The sequence below is a fragment of the Antedon bifida genome, chromosome 9 (genome assembly GCF_963402885.1).
Source record: "Antedon bifida chromosome 9, ecAntBifi1.1, whole genome shotgun sequence".
NCBI classification, from domain to species: Eukaryota; Metazoa; Echinodermata; class Crinoidea; order Comatulida; family Antedonidae; genus Antedon; species Antedon bifida.
The window spans coordinates 21,412,927-21,425,522 of NC_136234.1; the positions used below are offsets into that span (position 1 = coordinate 21,412,927).

At 30.8% G+C, this 12,596-nt stretch overlaps 2 protein-coding genes across 3 annotated transcripts; one reads left to right on the forward strand and one right to left on the reverse strand.

Moving 5' to 3' along the window:
- Positions 1 to 263: 263 nt before the first annotated feature.
- Positions 264 to 6,578, reverse strand: LOC144851816 (uncharacterized). 2 transcript variants are annotated; one of them, XM_078709447.1, is made up of 7 exons: positions 6,470 to 6,578; positions 5,175 to 5,196; positions 4,828 to 4,858; positions 3,354 to 3,497; positions 1,935 to 2,058; positions 1,496 to 1,611; positions 264 to 743 (listed from the first exon to the last, which is right to left on the reverse strand). In XM_078709447.1, the coding sequence occupies exons 2-7, from the start codon at positions 5,175 to 5,177 to the stop codon at positions 715 to 717; spliced, it is 447 nt and encodes a 148-aa protein (XP_078565573.1). In that variant the 5' UTR covers positions 5,178 to 5,196; positions 6,470 to 6,578; the 3' UTR covers positions 264 to 714. The 2 variants fall into 2 exon arrangements, with proteins under 2 accessions (XP_078565573.1, XP_078565572.1); XM_078709446.1 differs by having other exon boundaries at positions 6,412 to 6,539.
- Positions 6,579 to 7,986: 1,408 nt separating this feature from the next.
- On the forward strand, positions 7,987 to 12,372 carry LOC144851462 (calmodulin, striated muscle-like). Its single transcript, XM_078708952.1, has 7 exons — positions 7,987 to 8,154; positions 9,434 to 9,487; positions 9,653 to 9,689; positions 10,360 to 10,503; positions 10,788 to 10,929; positions 11,214 to 11,323; positions 11,799 to 12,372. The coding sequence occupies exons 2-7, from the start codon at positions 9,476 to 9,478 to the stop codon at positions 11,825 to 11,827; spliced, it is 474 nt and encodes a 157-aa protein (XP_078565078.1). The 5' UTR covers positions 7,987 to 8,154; positions 9,434 to 9,475; the 3' UTR covers positions 11,828 to 12,372.
- The last annotated feature ends 224 nt before the right edge of the window (positions 12,373 to 12,596 follow it).

The following is a 12,596-nucleotide window of genomic DNA, read 5'->3' on the forward strand; positions in this document are numbered from 1 at the left end:
GGTCGTCATATGGAATTTCTCCTCGCGTGCTTGGTGCTACTTTTAGTCAATTTCGTATATTTTTTATCGATTCTTGGAATTTTGTACCTTTATATTTTTATATTTGTAATTTTTTAGATTTTTTGTCCTTTTGATGTGTACATTATCATGTTAATATTGTTTTAATTCAGCCTTGTGCTGCGATTACGATATATTGAATAAATAAATAAATAAATATATATTAGAATAGAAAACTACAAGAAAGCAAATCAGACACTAAACAATGATTATCATAGAAAACATTTAATATACATTGCTGCATTTGCAAACTGTAAAATCTGGGTAATAATACAGAATTATCCATTCAAATTGAATTGTTGCTTTATAAATCTAGCTGATATAAAAAAGCAATCGATTAAAGACTGAAACTGTTTGAATCGATTAAATCAAAACAAAATTTATACAGATTTTTTTAATCATTATACGATTGAAAATAATCAGTAATTCAGTAAAGATAGAATTTGAATAACTGTTATAATTGAGGTAAACGGCAAAGATTTAAATTTGTTGTTATCATTTACCGTTCACTCTTTAAGAGTGAGAATTCACTCCTAAACCTTCATAATTTCACCGTATAAATCAACATGATCTCCAACATGCAGTAAATGCGACATTATAAATATATTAAATATAAAGATATAGTAAAATCAACACATCTTGGTTATCGTTCACAGCCTATTTGTACGACATCATGGAACAAAATTCTGAGAAATAAAAAATAAAATTGTTCTTAAATATTAGAAAAGAGAAACGCCACAATTAATAATTTGGGATCTAATTGCCCATGTTTGCGTTAAAATGGTTTTCAATTTAAGTAAAAAAAATATCATTAACAAAATGTTTACATAACCCATAGCTTTCATAGTAACCCTTCTTGTATTAAAAATCACGATCAATTAATTAACTCAGTTCTTCAAATACGTAAAGGTAGTTACTACTACATCTGGTTATTGATAATTGACATTCCGTGACCATTCACAGTCATGACCAAAAATGGAAATACTTATCATTTTAAAGAAACCGAAATGACATTGATGGAGGTTTAATTCAGTGAAAGGAAATGTACTTGCATGGGCACTTAACGGCCTGTTGGTCGATCTTCGAACCATAAAAGTTACGACTGGCGGGCAATGAGAGTATAATTATTTAAGATTAACAATAATTAGCAATATGCTTACGGACATAGGCCTACAGTAGAATGGCATACGGCACATTTTTTATGCGCACATATTTTAACGTACGTGACTGTTTGTGCGTATGTTACATTTTATCTTCTATCACAACGGTCGCTAATAATTCGTCGAATTAAAATCTAGTAGGCCAATGTATTGTTCTTATATAAAGTTATTTAAACGCACGGGTCGGATTGAAAGCGAGGTTGAAAAAAGCGCGTATTTAAAAAAAGTAGGCATCGAGCATTATTTTAAAAACATATAATATTAAGAACAGACTTTACCTTCAAAGCTAACCTGGCCATCTCCATCTACGTCAGCCTCTTTTATCATATCATTAATGTCCTCATCAGTCAACTTCTCTCCTAAGTTGGTCATTACAAAGTGGAGTTCCTTTGCCCTGTTTAAACAACAAGTAACTTGTAATTATGAATTTAATTTGCGAGCTAAATTTACAAATAGTGTATCTTCTTTATAAACTAATACACTCTCTACGGACCCACAGCGCTTATACAATGCATCCAATAATGTTATGTCGTAATGGTAAGGTATATCTGCAAAACTGTCTGCAGATGCGCATGCCGATTCTCAGTGCTGTATCTAAACATATAACTGTCATTTCTACGTCCTTCGCATGAGACGTGTCGTTGGTCCTGTGTAAATGCATTGCACTTATTCACGATAAAGCGATAAAGAACTTATTTATGATGTAAATATACTTACGTAATGAAACCGTCTCCATCTTTGTCGAATACACCAAATATTTCTTTGTTTTCCTGTGTTGGGTCTTTCTTTGTCTTCTTTGCCATCAATACAAGAAATTCTTCAAATTCAATTGATCCTGAGCCTGTGATGTAAATTATATAACAATTATATTTCTTCCTAAACATTAATAATGATACTATTCATCCAATATGGTACTGTACACAGTTCCGTAGAATTTAAGAAAAGACTCGTTTTACCATGAGAGTCAGCTTTATAATTCAAATGTTAAGGTGTCATATCTATGCATTTTTGTGTTGCGATAATTAATTGTAGACATATTATTTTGCTAAGCTCTGGAAAAATGTTATGTTATTTATGTGACAATAAATAAAATCTTGAATATTGAAATTGCGTACACTTGTAGTACAATTGTAGCCTATCCAGTCCCAACAGGCACAAGTTATTTAACCGCTGAACTCTACTATACGTCTACTAATTACAATAATACATCGTATTTACATTAATAAAATTAAAATGTTGTCCCTTTAAATAGGGGTGAATCAAACATTTGACACACTCAGAAGCGTCTCTGTCCCTTTAATAGGTGTCCCATGACTGAATAGTAATAACATATTTTATTTTCCCCTCGTACCCTCGAGTGAAGTGTCCCAAAGGATGAGTTCTATTGTATATTATATTATATTATTCTAATCATGGTTAAGTGTTAACCCTGATTTTAATTATATTAATTACGAGGACGGTGCAATGAATATACATATGTATGTGATGTCTGTATTTCGCATCCCGTAGTGGTACCGATAATGATATGATATCTCAGCTGTGTTGTTAATTGGAATGACAGTAAGCTCTAGTTGCATATCACTGTGTAGCCTGGTGCTGACCTTGTCGGCAAATCAAGCCCTTATTTGGAGATATTAGTAGGCGATGCTCCAGGTCTTCATCGGTGCATGAAACTGATGTAAGCCTTTTGTATCAATGGGGTACGCTATAGGCCTAGATGATAACAATATTATTTTCTTATACACGATTTCGTTTTAATATTTAGGTAGTATAGACACAAAGACTCTCTATCATCTCTAATTAATATTAAAGAAAGCTTAAATAAAATTAAGCAAATAAATAAATAATGAACCTCATGGAATATTAAATTACTATTTTATAGTTATATTATTTTAGTAGGTCTAAGCGTGTTGATAATTATTTCGATTGAATTTAAAATAACCGCTATAAAATTCTATAAATGCTATAAATAAATAAGTAATGGAGGGTTACGTCATGGAATATTAAATTACCCTGTATGATTTATAGTTATATTATTTTAGTAGGTCTATAGCGTGTTGATAATTATTGTGTTTGAATTTAAAATAACCGCTATAAAAGTGTGTAGGCCTATATATATATAATTTTTAAACTGACCATCAGTGTCGACTTCTTTGACCATTTCCTCAATCTCTTCTTGTGATGGGTTCGATCCTAAAGATCTCATAACTGTTCCAAGTTCCTTTACTGTTACAGTACCGTCGCCATCTTTATCAAAAAGCGTAAATGCTTCTTTCATCTCTGTAAAAATAAATAATATCGTCATATCAAAATCATATCATATTTATTAATAAAGTAGAGTGATAGAATCACATACATTTATTTTATTTATTTACCATCTTAAAGAAGATAACGCGTGCAGATTCCTCAAAAAAAGTTCTATTAATTCAAATTAAAGTATGCGTTTATACCACAATAAAAAAACATGACACTAGCCAAGACAAAACAATATACAGTAGGCCTATGCCAAAAACAAAGCAAGAACTTAATGATAAGTTTAAGTAAATCTATTTAAATGGATCTATGAAATAAATATGTCAATATAGGATCATCAATGCAATCATCTTTATATCTGTTTTAGGCCTAATTGCATCATAAACATAGAAGATTATTCAAATTGGTTGAGGGTGAGTAGTGATGATGCTTCGCTGCCCTTTTGCTTTGTATTTAATATTTGTAAGCAGTCGAATAATAAAGAAGTAAACAATAATTATCTATATACTATTCCAATAAATGGCAATTTATTTCACACTTAAAGAAAGCTATCACGTTTTTTAAAATGTGCCAGATTGATAGCCGTTGGCTACTTTGACTAATAATAGCTTATAAGGAATTTTGTTATGGTTCCTAATTTTTAAACTCTATTTCCCTCCCAGTGGGATAGCTGATGCTGTGTTAAGCCTTTTATGGTGTCTTATTCTATCAACTCATTACTTGCTACTATATTCTTTATTAAAGCTGGATAAATGTCTCCGTTTAGAATTTCTAATTTTACTTTATTTCACCTGTGGGTGTTTTGATTTCTGTAAGCTGATAGTAAAATGTTTTGGAAAATTGCATCAAAAAAGAAACCTGGAATTTAATTTGGATTTCAGTGGTTGTGGTGAAATTAGAAAACAAGAATCAACAACTATATGGGGGATTTAGATAGATATGTTACATGGAATATGTTTTGATAAGCCTTAATGTCAGCATCGAAATCCAGGGTAGTTTATAAAGCCTAACTGTAAACTTTTTCTATACACTCTGATCAAACAAATTTCAATTTCAAAACAGTGTAGAGAATTTATATCCTGTTATACTTCTAAAGTACAAATTATTAAAAATAGTGAAACATGAAACTAGGTGATGGGGTTAGGGTTGATGGGGGACACAACGTTAAAAGGATATGATATGATGATCAGCCCATAACTGAAGCATAAACATTGAGGCGAATCTACTAAGAGGGGGGTTAGCTGCCCCCCGTACAAATAGCTATTCAAAAAGTGTACAACTAGACCAGTATTAAAATCCAAAATACTACTATCTACCAACAAGTTTAGTTAGTTGGAATGAATGAATGTGAACTCACCAGCGATTTGTTCATCAGTAAAAGCTTCAGCCTGAAATAGAATAAAACGAAATTTATTTATGAATAATAGCGTCAATAATATGTAAAATAATACTAACCATAATCATAGGAACATTATAAAATGTTATACATTATCCTACTTAAAATGCTTTATGTATTATGTACATAGTTTATCTATGTGTATGCGATGTATCGCTCCTTTACAATATAATCGTGTATAGTATTAATGAATAATGAAGTGATATTACTGGAAATAAATAAAGAACGTAATTGTAACATTATTTTCAAGAATAATAAACATTAGCCTAACAGTTCAAAAAGAGTAATTAAATAATAAAGATAATTACCATGTTTGCTGGTATTGAATCCCTGAAAAATAAACATAAAATTTAAATAGAAACATAAACAGGATTCACATTTTATTTTTATGTTAATTTATTTGTGTTCCATTACGAGAATATTTAAAGTATTGCAATTTTACAACCTAAGTTGTTTAATACACGAAACAGAGGCACCTAGATGCTACCGTATATTTAGTCATCTTTAGCTTTACAATCAAGTGATATTTAATAATAATCATTAATATATTTATGGTAATACTTTGCCATTTATATAAAATCTGAAAATAACAAACATGTTCTAACAAAATAAACAACAGTATTGAATTTCCATTCAGGTTAAATTGTAAATATCAACAATGATTAATAATAGCAAAGAAAACATTTTCAAGAACGTATAAATTATTATAAAATATTACGCAACGTATCCACTTAGTATACACAACGGCAATTAATGACTTTTTGTTGAGACAATACAATTAATAAGAAATCAATATTAAAAGCATCAACAATACTTAAGTAGACAAAAACACAACAAACTTATATTAAGATAGAACACTGTAAACAATATTATTTGAAACATACACAGATTTGTATTATCAAATGACGTGTTTTGCGTTACAAATGACGTGTTTGCGTTACAAATGACGTGTTTGCGTTACATAATAACTCCTCTTAGTTTTAGAATATTAGAGCGAACACAAGGTTGACGTAATAAAATAAGTAAACACAATTAAAACTTGTTAAATCTACTTACCATTATTTTACGCAGGGGCAATATTATTCCGAATGAAACATTGATATAAAACAAAAATTGTGATTAGACCAGTTTATGAAATCAACAATTATAGGAAATTGTAGGCCTATTAGTAAAAATTATTTTTTTTTACGTTTTTCGTAATAATAAAACTGAACAAAAAAAACACACTTCAATTTTATGTGTCTTTCTTGTTCTAGTTTTTGTGAAAAAAAATGTTTAAATTAAACTCTGCATAAATATTAATATTATACAGAAAAACATTATGGTAATTCTATTTTAGAACTTCCTATTTTAAAAGCATAATTATAAGTTAGAAAAGGCCTATCATCAATTTATTTTTTAATTAATTGCTGAATTGTTTCTAAAATGTTTACTTGCGATGTACCAATACCAATAAAACCTAATAAAACAATTGAAGCTGCTGTAGAAAACATTAAAATAGTTATTAATACAACTTAGTTTGTTATTTAAGCACGTCAAACTCACATTGTTAGGCGATATTATTAGTTGTTCGGATGCTAGATTTTACACACAGACGCCGTACCTCGTCTACCGTAGAGCCCTAGAAATAAATCTCAAACTGCCGGATCGAAACAAAGTCAGAAAACTGTGCCTGGGAGGAAATCTATACGCCAAGGAAAGGTCTCCCAACTAAAACAAAATATTTGATCTAATTTAGAAAATAGAGCGATTTGATTGGATGAATTATTGACCGCATTGCGTCATGCTTCAGTAATATTACCCAGAACAATTAGCGAATATTCATGACATCACTTAAGTTGCAGCCAATGGCGTTCTTGAATTGTTAACATTCCACAGAATTATAAATCAAGTGTTGATATTATTATGCATTATAATGCATTATGCACTGACATTATTTGTAATGACCAGTCGAAATATTATATAATACGAATGTCCATAATTTTCACAAAGCAATTAATTGAATAATGTTAAGCCTACGTATGTGACAGACTACTAGAGAGCATTTCTGCTGTTTGCTGTTTAAGCCTCTATGTATTTTTAAACTTTGTTGTTCATCTTAAATGTATACATGTTACATTTAAATATACATATATTTATATAATACAATTATTCTGTTATTCAGTGAGTTACTTCATTTTTGTTACACGTTTTGTGTTTGGTCGCTTATGTTCCTTTCCTATATCTATGAAAATATAGAGTTAGTTGATTGTATTTAATTGAGTCACCAGACAGAAGACATAATAATTACCGGAAGAAAGCAGTTGCCATGTTTTAATTAGGCGCTATGATTTATGAAAAGTCATAAATGTTGTGTGTGCGTTGATAATGTACAGTGTACAGTGCTATACATACGGTAACAATTACACTTTTTGTATTAACACTAATTATGATTGCACTTTATTGTTTTATTTTTTCATTAAACACAAACAACATTTAATGTCATTTTTTAAATAGCAGACGAGGCTATAATTTTATTTAATTACTGAAATCTTTTCATTTTAATCGATTTATCATGCTTTTCTTATTTTTCAATAAATAAATAAATCATTTATTTTATTTATTTATTAAATGTTATCAAGAAAATGTTCATTTACTAATATTTGACTTTCAGCAAGACAATCATTTCAAATATTATTTACATAATTAATAATCATTTTAAAATACGTTATCCTACCTTTTATTTTTATGATCAATTAAAATACTAACACTTTTTACTACAGTGCGTAAAATGTTTGGATAAAAATATTGAAATTTAGTGGATGGCCATAATTATTAATTAGGCTGTTAATCATAGTTAGTTAATAATAATTAAGTTTAACAGTTTAATTATAAATGACCAATTTGAACACAAACATCACTGTTATATTTTATGTGAAAAGTAAACTTGAATAGTTTATAATAAAGGTCGTTCCAAATGAGCACTCTTGATTAAATTACTTCTCACTAGTGTAGTTATACCACGGTCCCTGGTTCGACGATCTTATATGAGTTTGGAATGACAAAAACGCGAAATATGTGCGACCAGGATTGACATCAACAACTGATGATAATATTATAGTTGTTGCCAGCCTTGTGGGATAGATGTGCGGACGAACCGCAGTGCAGAGCAATCAAAGCCAATGAACAGACAAGATTTACTTTTGTTGGCGAAGTTGATGCTAGCGCCGTTTATTACCAGCTTTGAGCCTACGATAAGATTCACCTTCGCTAAGCGGTAACTTGTCAACTTGGACACTCATTTCTAAGGTAGTGTAGCCCGCTTCTGTATGCGTCACTTTAATTTTTCAACGTATATTTAGGACAAACTTTTTACTTCTCTTTAAATTTAACCCATTAACAATAATTATTTTGGTTTGAAGTCATAAATTTGTTGTGCCCAGTAATGTTTTATTATTAATAAGGTATTATTACGGAAATATATATATATATATACATTTGACTTTGTGTCGTGTGTTAATGTAATTGTTATCATTCCTTAATTTAATAGTATAATTGATATTGTGAATTATTTTTGACAGTTTTGAGTAGCGGTACAGTAGTAGGACAATTGTACAAAAGTTATCTCAGTATTTACTCCCATTTAATAAATTCATTTGGCAGATTATCTAAATGAAGTGATTTACATATATTATTTAAATTAAATTTAGATTTACAAAAATTTATGAAATAATATATTCAAAATTTCTGTGTGAATGAAGTGAGTGTTTTGTAGCTGACTACTACTAAAAAGAAGTAATAGCAATCTGTTTTTGTTTATTATTCAATATGTACATCTATACATGATCAATTTAAAATGACTGTAGATTGTGATTTTTTTTGTATTTCTTATGTAGTGTATTGCGGTTTAAAATACAATTTCCCTAATTATTATTGGTAATATATAACGTGATGTGTTTTGTTGAACGCTCACGAAATCCAAAATATACACCCTGTCCGCATTGATAGTGCAACATTCTTTTTAGATAAACTATGTCAAAGATATGACGTATAATTGTTTCGTTAATAGTGGTTTTAGAAACCAACGTTGTTACATGTAATTGAAATGTAGGCCTGATTCATTATTTGTTTTTGTCGTGATATCGAAAATTAAATGGCTACGAACATAATATAGTAGGCCCTATTCTAAATATTTACTACGAGTACTGTCAATTTAAGAGCATAATAATATGGTAGTCCGATAAGATATGTATAAACAAGGGTCGTATTTATTCGATACCCGTGCCAAGAGTAAACACAGTGTGATATGATAATTCGGCGTGTGACAGGAATGACAGTAAGCCGTCTGTAATGCCTATATTTGGTACGTTGGCATGTTTATGTAGATAGCCACGCGTCACACCAGTTGTAACTAATGAACCATGATAGATTATTAATGCCGCCAGGTAGCTGCGTATAATATGTCATTTCGTCTTACAAGGATTTAACTTGTAAGTGTATAGTGTTTTACAGACCATTATATCTAACGCATCTACTAAAAAAGAAACAGTGTCTTTACCTGTAACTTACTATCTGATTTTTTCCTCAGAAACAACACTATCTCTGAGCTGGTCTCGAAACATCAGACAAAATGGGTAGCATAGTAAGTAGTTAAATTGTTTTCTTGTCATTTTTAAAAACTACAAACATTTTAAAAGACAAAGACGGCTCCTCGGAAATCAGGGGGAAGAGGTGACGCTTATATATATGTATATATTTTATTTTTAGTCTAATATTGATAATCATTCTTTCTATTCTCAAATTACAGGCAGACGAACTTGATTTTAGTAAGGAGCAAGTTCAAGGTAAGCTATTATATACTTTGCGTATATTCCGTGCGCGAATTTCGGTCAGCGGTCGTCGTGATCAGTCATGCGTAACAGTCAACCGCAGTTTTTATACAAACATATACGGTAGCTAACAACAGTAGCTAACATTTGTTGCGCTCAAAAATCTAAAAACTAAGTTTGACAATGCAATAGTGCCGTTACCGAAGAAGATAAATGAACGACACTAAAACAATGAAATTGAAAAGAAGTGAATTGTCCTGAGCCTAGTAGAGCCTACTCGGGTCTTGTCTTTTGAAAATTGTGCTACAAATTGCACTCCTTAATACATTCTTTGGTGTTATGGGTGTTTTGTTTATATTTTGGTGTGTAGAAGTTTAACTTTAAGTGTGTTGTAAATCGCACTCCACAAGGGTAGTTTAAGAGTGTGTTAGGCGAGTGATGGCACTCCGCCGCCTCAAAAGACAAAGCATGCCCCCTACTAAATGTAACTATTGTTTGTATTGTTGATATTAATAATGTGTTAGTTGGTGAATCAATCAATTAAGACTAGCTGCTGATGACAATGATAAATGTAAATGCAAATTATCTCTTAATAAGCCTAATTTTATTAGAGTAGTGACCACCTAAGGCAACCACGACCATTTAGTTTGATAACAGTTAATATTGAAATTCTTAATTTTTACAGAAATAAAACAAACATTTGATACTTACGACTCAAAACATGAAGGATGTATAAAGGCTATGGTACTGAAAGAAATAATGAAAAAGCTTGGTCAAGAACCACCGCAAGATGAAATAGACCATATGATAGACGAAGTTGGCTGTGGCGGTAAGTTGCCATACGACCATTATTGGTGTATCGTGTCAGGTTTTTTTTTATTTGGTAAAACGCCATTTTTTTACAGTATCATTGAACACTTAGGTTTCGACGCCTACTTACGTGTCGATGTATTCTAACGGGAAATAATGCGCAACCAATCTAAGCTCATTAATGCCTATTAAATTTATACCTAGGAAATGTTGCTATTTTCCCTGTGACAAAACAAATAATTATTACCTCGTTTGAACCAGCGACCGATTTTAAATTTGTTTTAAATTATTATTATTTTGAAGAACATGGATCAATTAGTTTTGATGATTTTCTTGTGTTGATGGCACATGTTATGTCAATTGGTGATGGAGACGAGGACGATGATGAAGAAGAACTCAGAGAAGCGTTTCGAATGTTTGATGAAGATGGCAATGGTGTAATAAGGTATCGTAACTCTCTGGTCGTAAACATTTTTTCAATGAATGTAGTTTCTCGATAATAAGCTGCAGTACCTAACTTAACTTACCAAACCTTTAAATAATCTCACATTAGCCCATGTTTATAGTTTGCAGCTGTACCGTGGATGTGATGTTTGATTTCTATTTATTAATTTATTTGAACCTAGGCCTACTTTTGTGCCTACGGCTTTTCTTTTCTTCCACAAGAAGAGTATAATATGAACACATACTACTGTATACGTAGACACTGTTTTACAATTTTATTTACAGTATCGAAGAACTTCGTGAAGTTTTAACAAGTCTTAAAACCTCGGCCACAGAAGTTGATGAAATGGTCAGACAAGCCGATATGGATGGTGATGGACAAGTTAATTATGAAGGTATTTATTTTGTATTATTTTTAACCTCAAATATCCCCTTTGCTATCATCATCATCACGTGTTGCGACATAGCGCGCCTAATAAGACTAAAATATTTAGACTGAACAGATTGCTCTGGATACCCTTTTTCATGGTAAAATAACAATGTTTTCTGCTTTTGATTTGCGACCACGGAGGACTGACTACCGACCCAGGTCAGGTTAATCTTTGTGTCGTTGGTCGTCGCCTGGACCTACACACCATAAAACCTGCGTCAAGGTGAGGTGCGAGGACACACGTCCCACTATTCCCGAATGCGCATGAAACTACGATCGTGACGTAATTTGGTCGCAAATTGAAAGTCCCCCTAATGTCATCGTTTTCGGATACATTATTCTACTCTGAACATTACAACAATTTATGTTCATTCATTTATCATCATAATCATTAAATATCAATGCTCCTTTTACTATTTACTTTCTGTTTTTGCTTCCAGAATTCGTTGAAATGATGAGTCCAAAATAATTTGAAGACTTAAACTTGGATAAAACAGAAATTCCAAATATCCTAAAAGAACTTTTTGTAAAAATCCTAATCAAGCTGCCAATTATCGTGAGTTCAAACAAGATGATGGAAATTTATCAATTATCACGTGAATTAAATATAATTATGCCAAAATCAAATCTATAGATATTTATATACTTACTGAATCTCAGTTCACCAAAGTAGTTTGGTGTGTTACCATCCTTTTTAATAGGCATTATTTTATTGTATATAGAACTATCTGCCTGCCTACTGTTTATTTTATTTCGCTATAAATGTATATAGATGTTAAATCAAATGAACAGTTAAACAAAATAAGTTACGAAGTTTTTATTTTTAGAATTGTTTTTGGTATGACAGAATACGACTAAACAATATTTATTTCATTCGCATGATTATTCTCAATTTTGGTGATATTTTTTATATTATTTTGTTTTTATTTTGTTATGAAGCATCATGTATTTCCATTTGCAGAAATGGTTGTAGGGTTTATTGTGTGCAATAAACGAATAAATTCTTTTCTTCTACTCTGTTCTATCTCCTATTCTTTGTTCTGTTTCTTATTTCTTCTATCTATTGCTTGTTTCCTAATTCGAATTTTTTATAATATGATTTCGCCTTCGTAGAAACACAAAAATAACATTTAACAACTTTGAACTTAACCTTTAGTTTTAGTAATTACTATAGTTGATCCTTCAGTGGTTTGCAATTTTCCTTATATAATCTTTTGTTCCATTATTATTTTCAAAAC

Coding starts and splice junctions, on each gene's coding strand:
- LOC144851816 (XM_078709446.1), bottom strand. Junction 3,498..4,827: donor TACTGATGAACAAATCGCTG/GTGAGTTCACAT, acceptor TTATTTTTACAG/AGATGAAAGAAGCATTTACG. Junction 1,612..1,934: donor GATGGAGACGGTTTCATTAC/GTAAGTATATTT, acceptor TTGTTTAAACAG/GGCAAAGGAACTCCACTTTG.
- LOC144851462 (XM_078708952.1), top strand. Junction 10,504..10,787: donor AGACGAAGTTGGCTGTGGCG/GTAAGTTGCCAT, acceptor ATTATTTTGAAG/AACATGGATCAATTAGTTTT. Junction 11,324..11,798: donor TGGACAAGTTAATTATGAAG/GTATTTATTTTG, acceptor TTTTGCTTCCAG/AATTCGTTGAAATGATGAGT.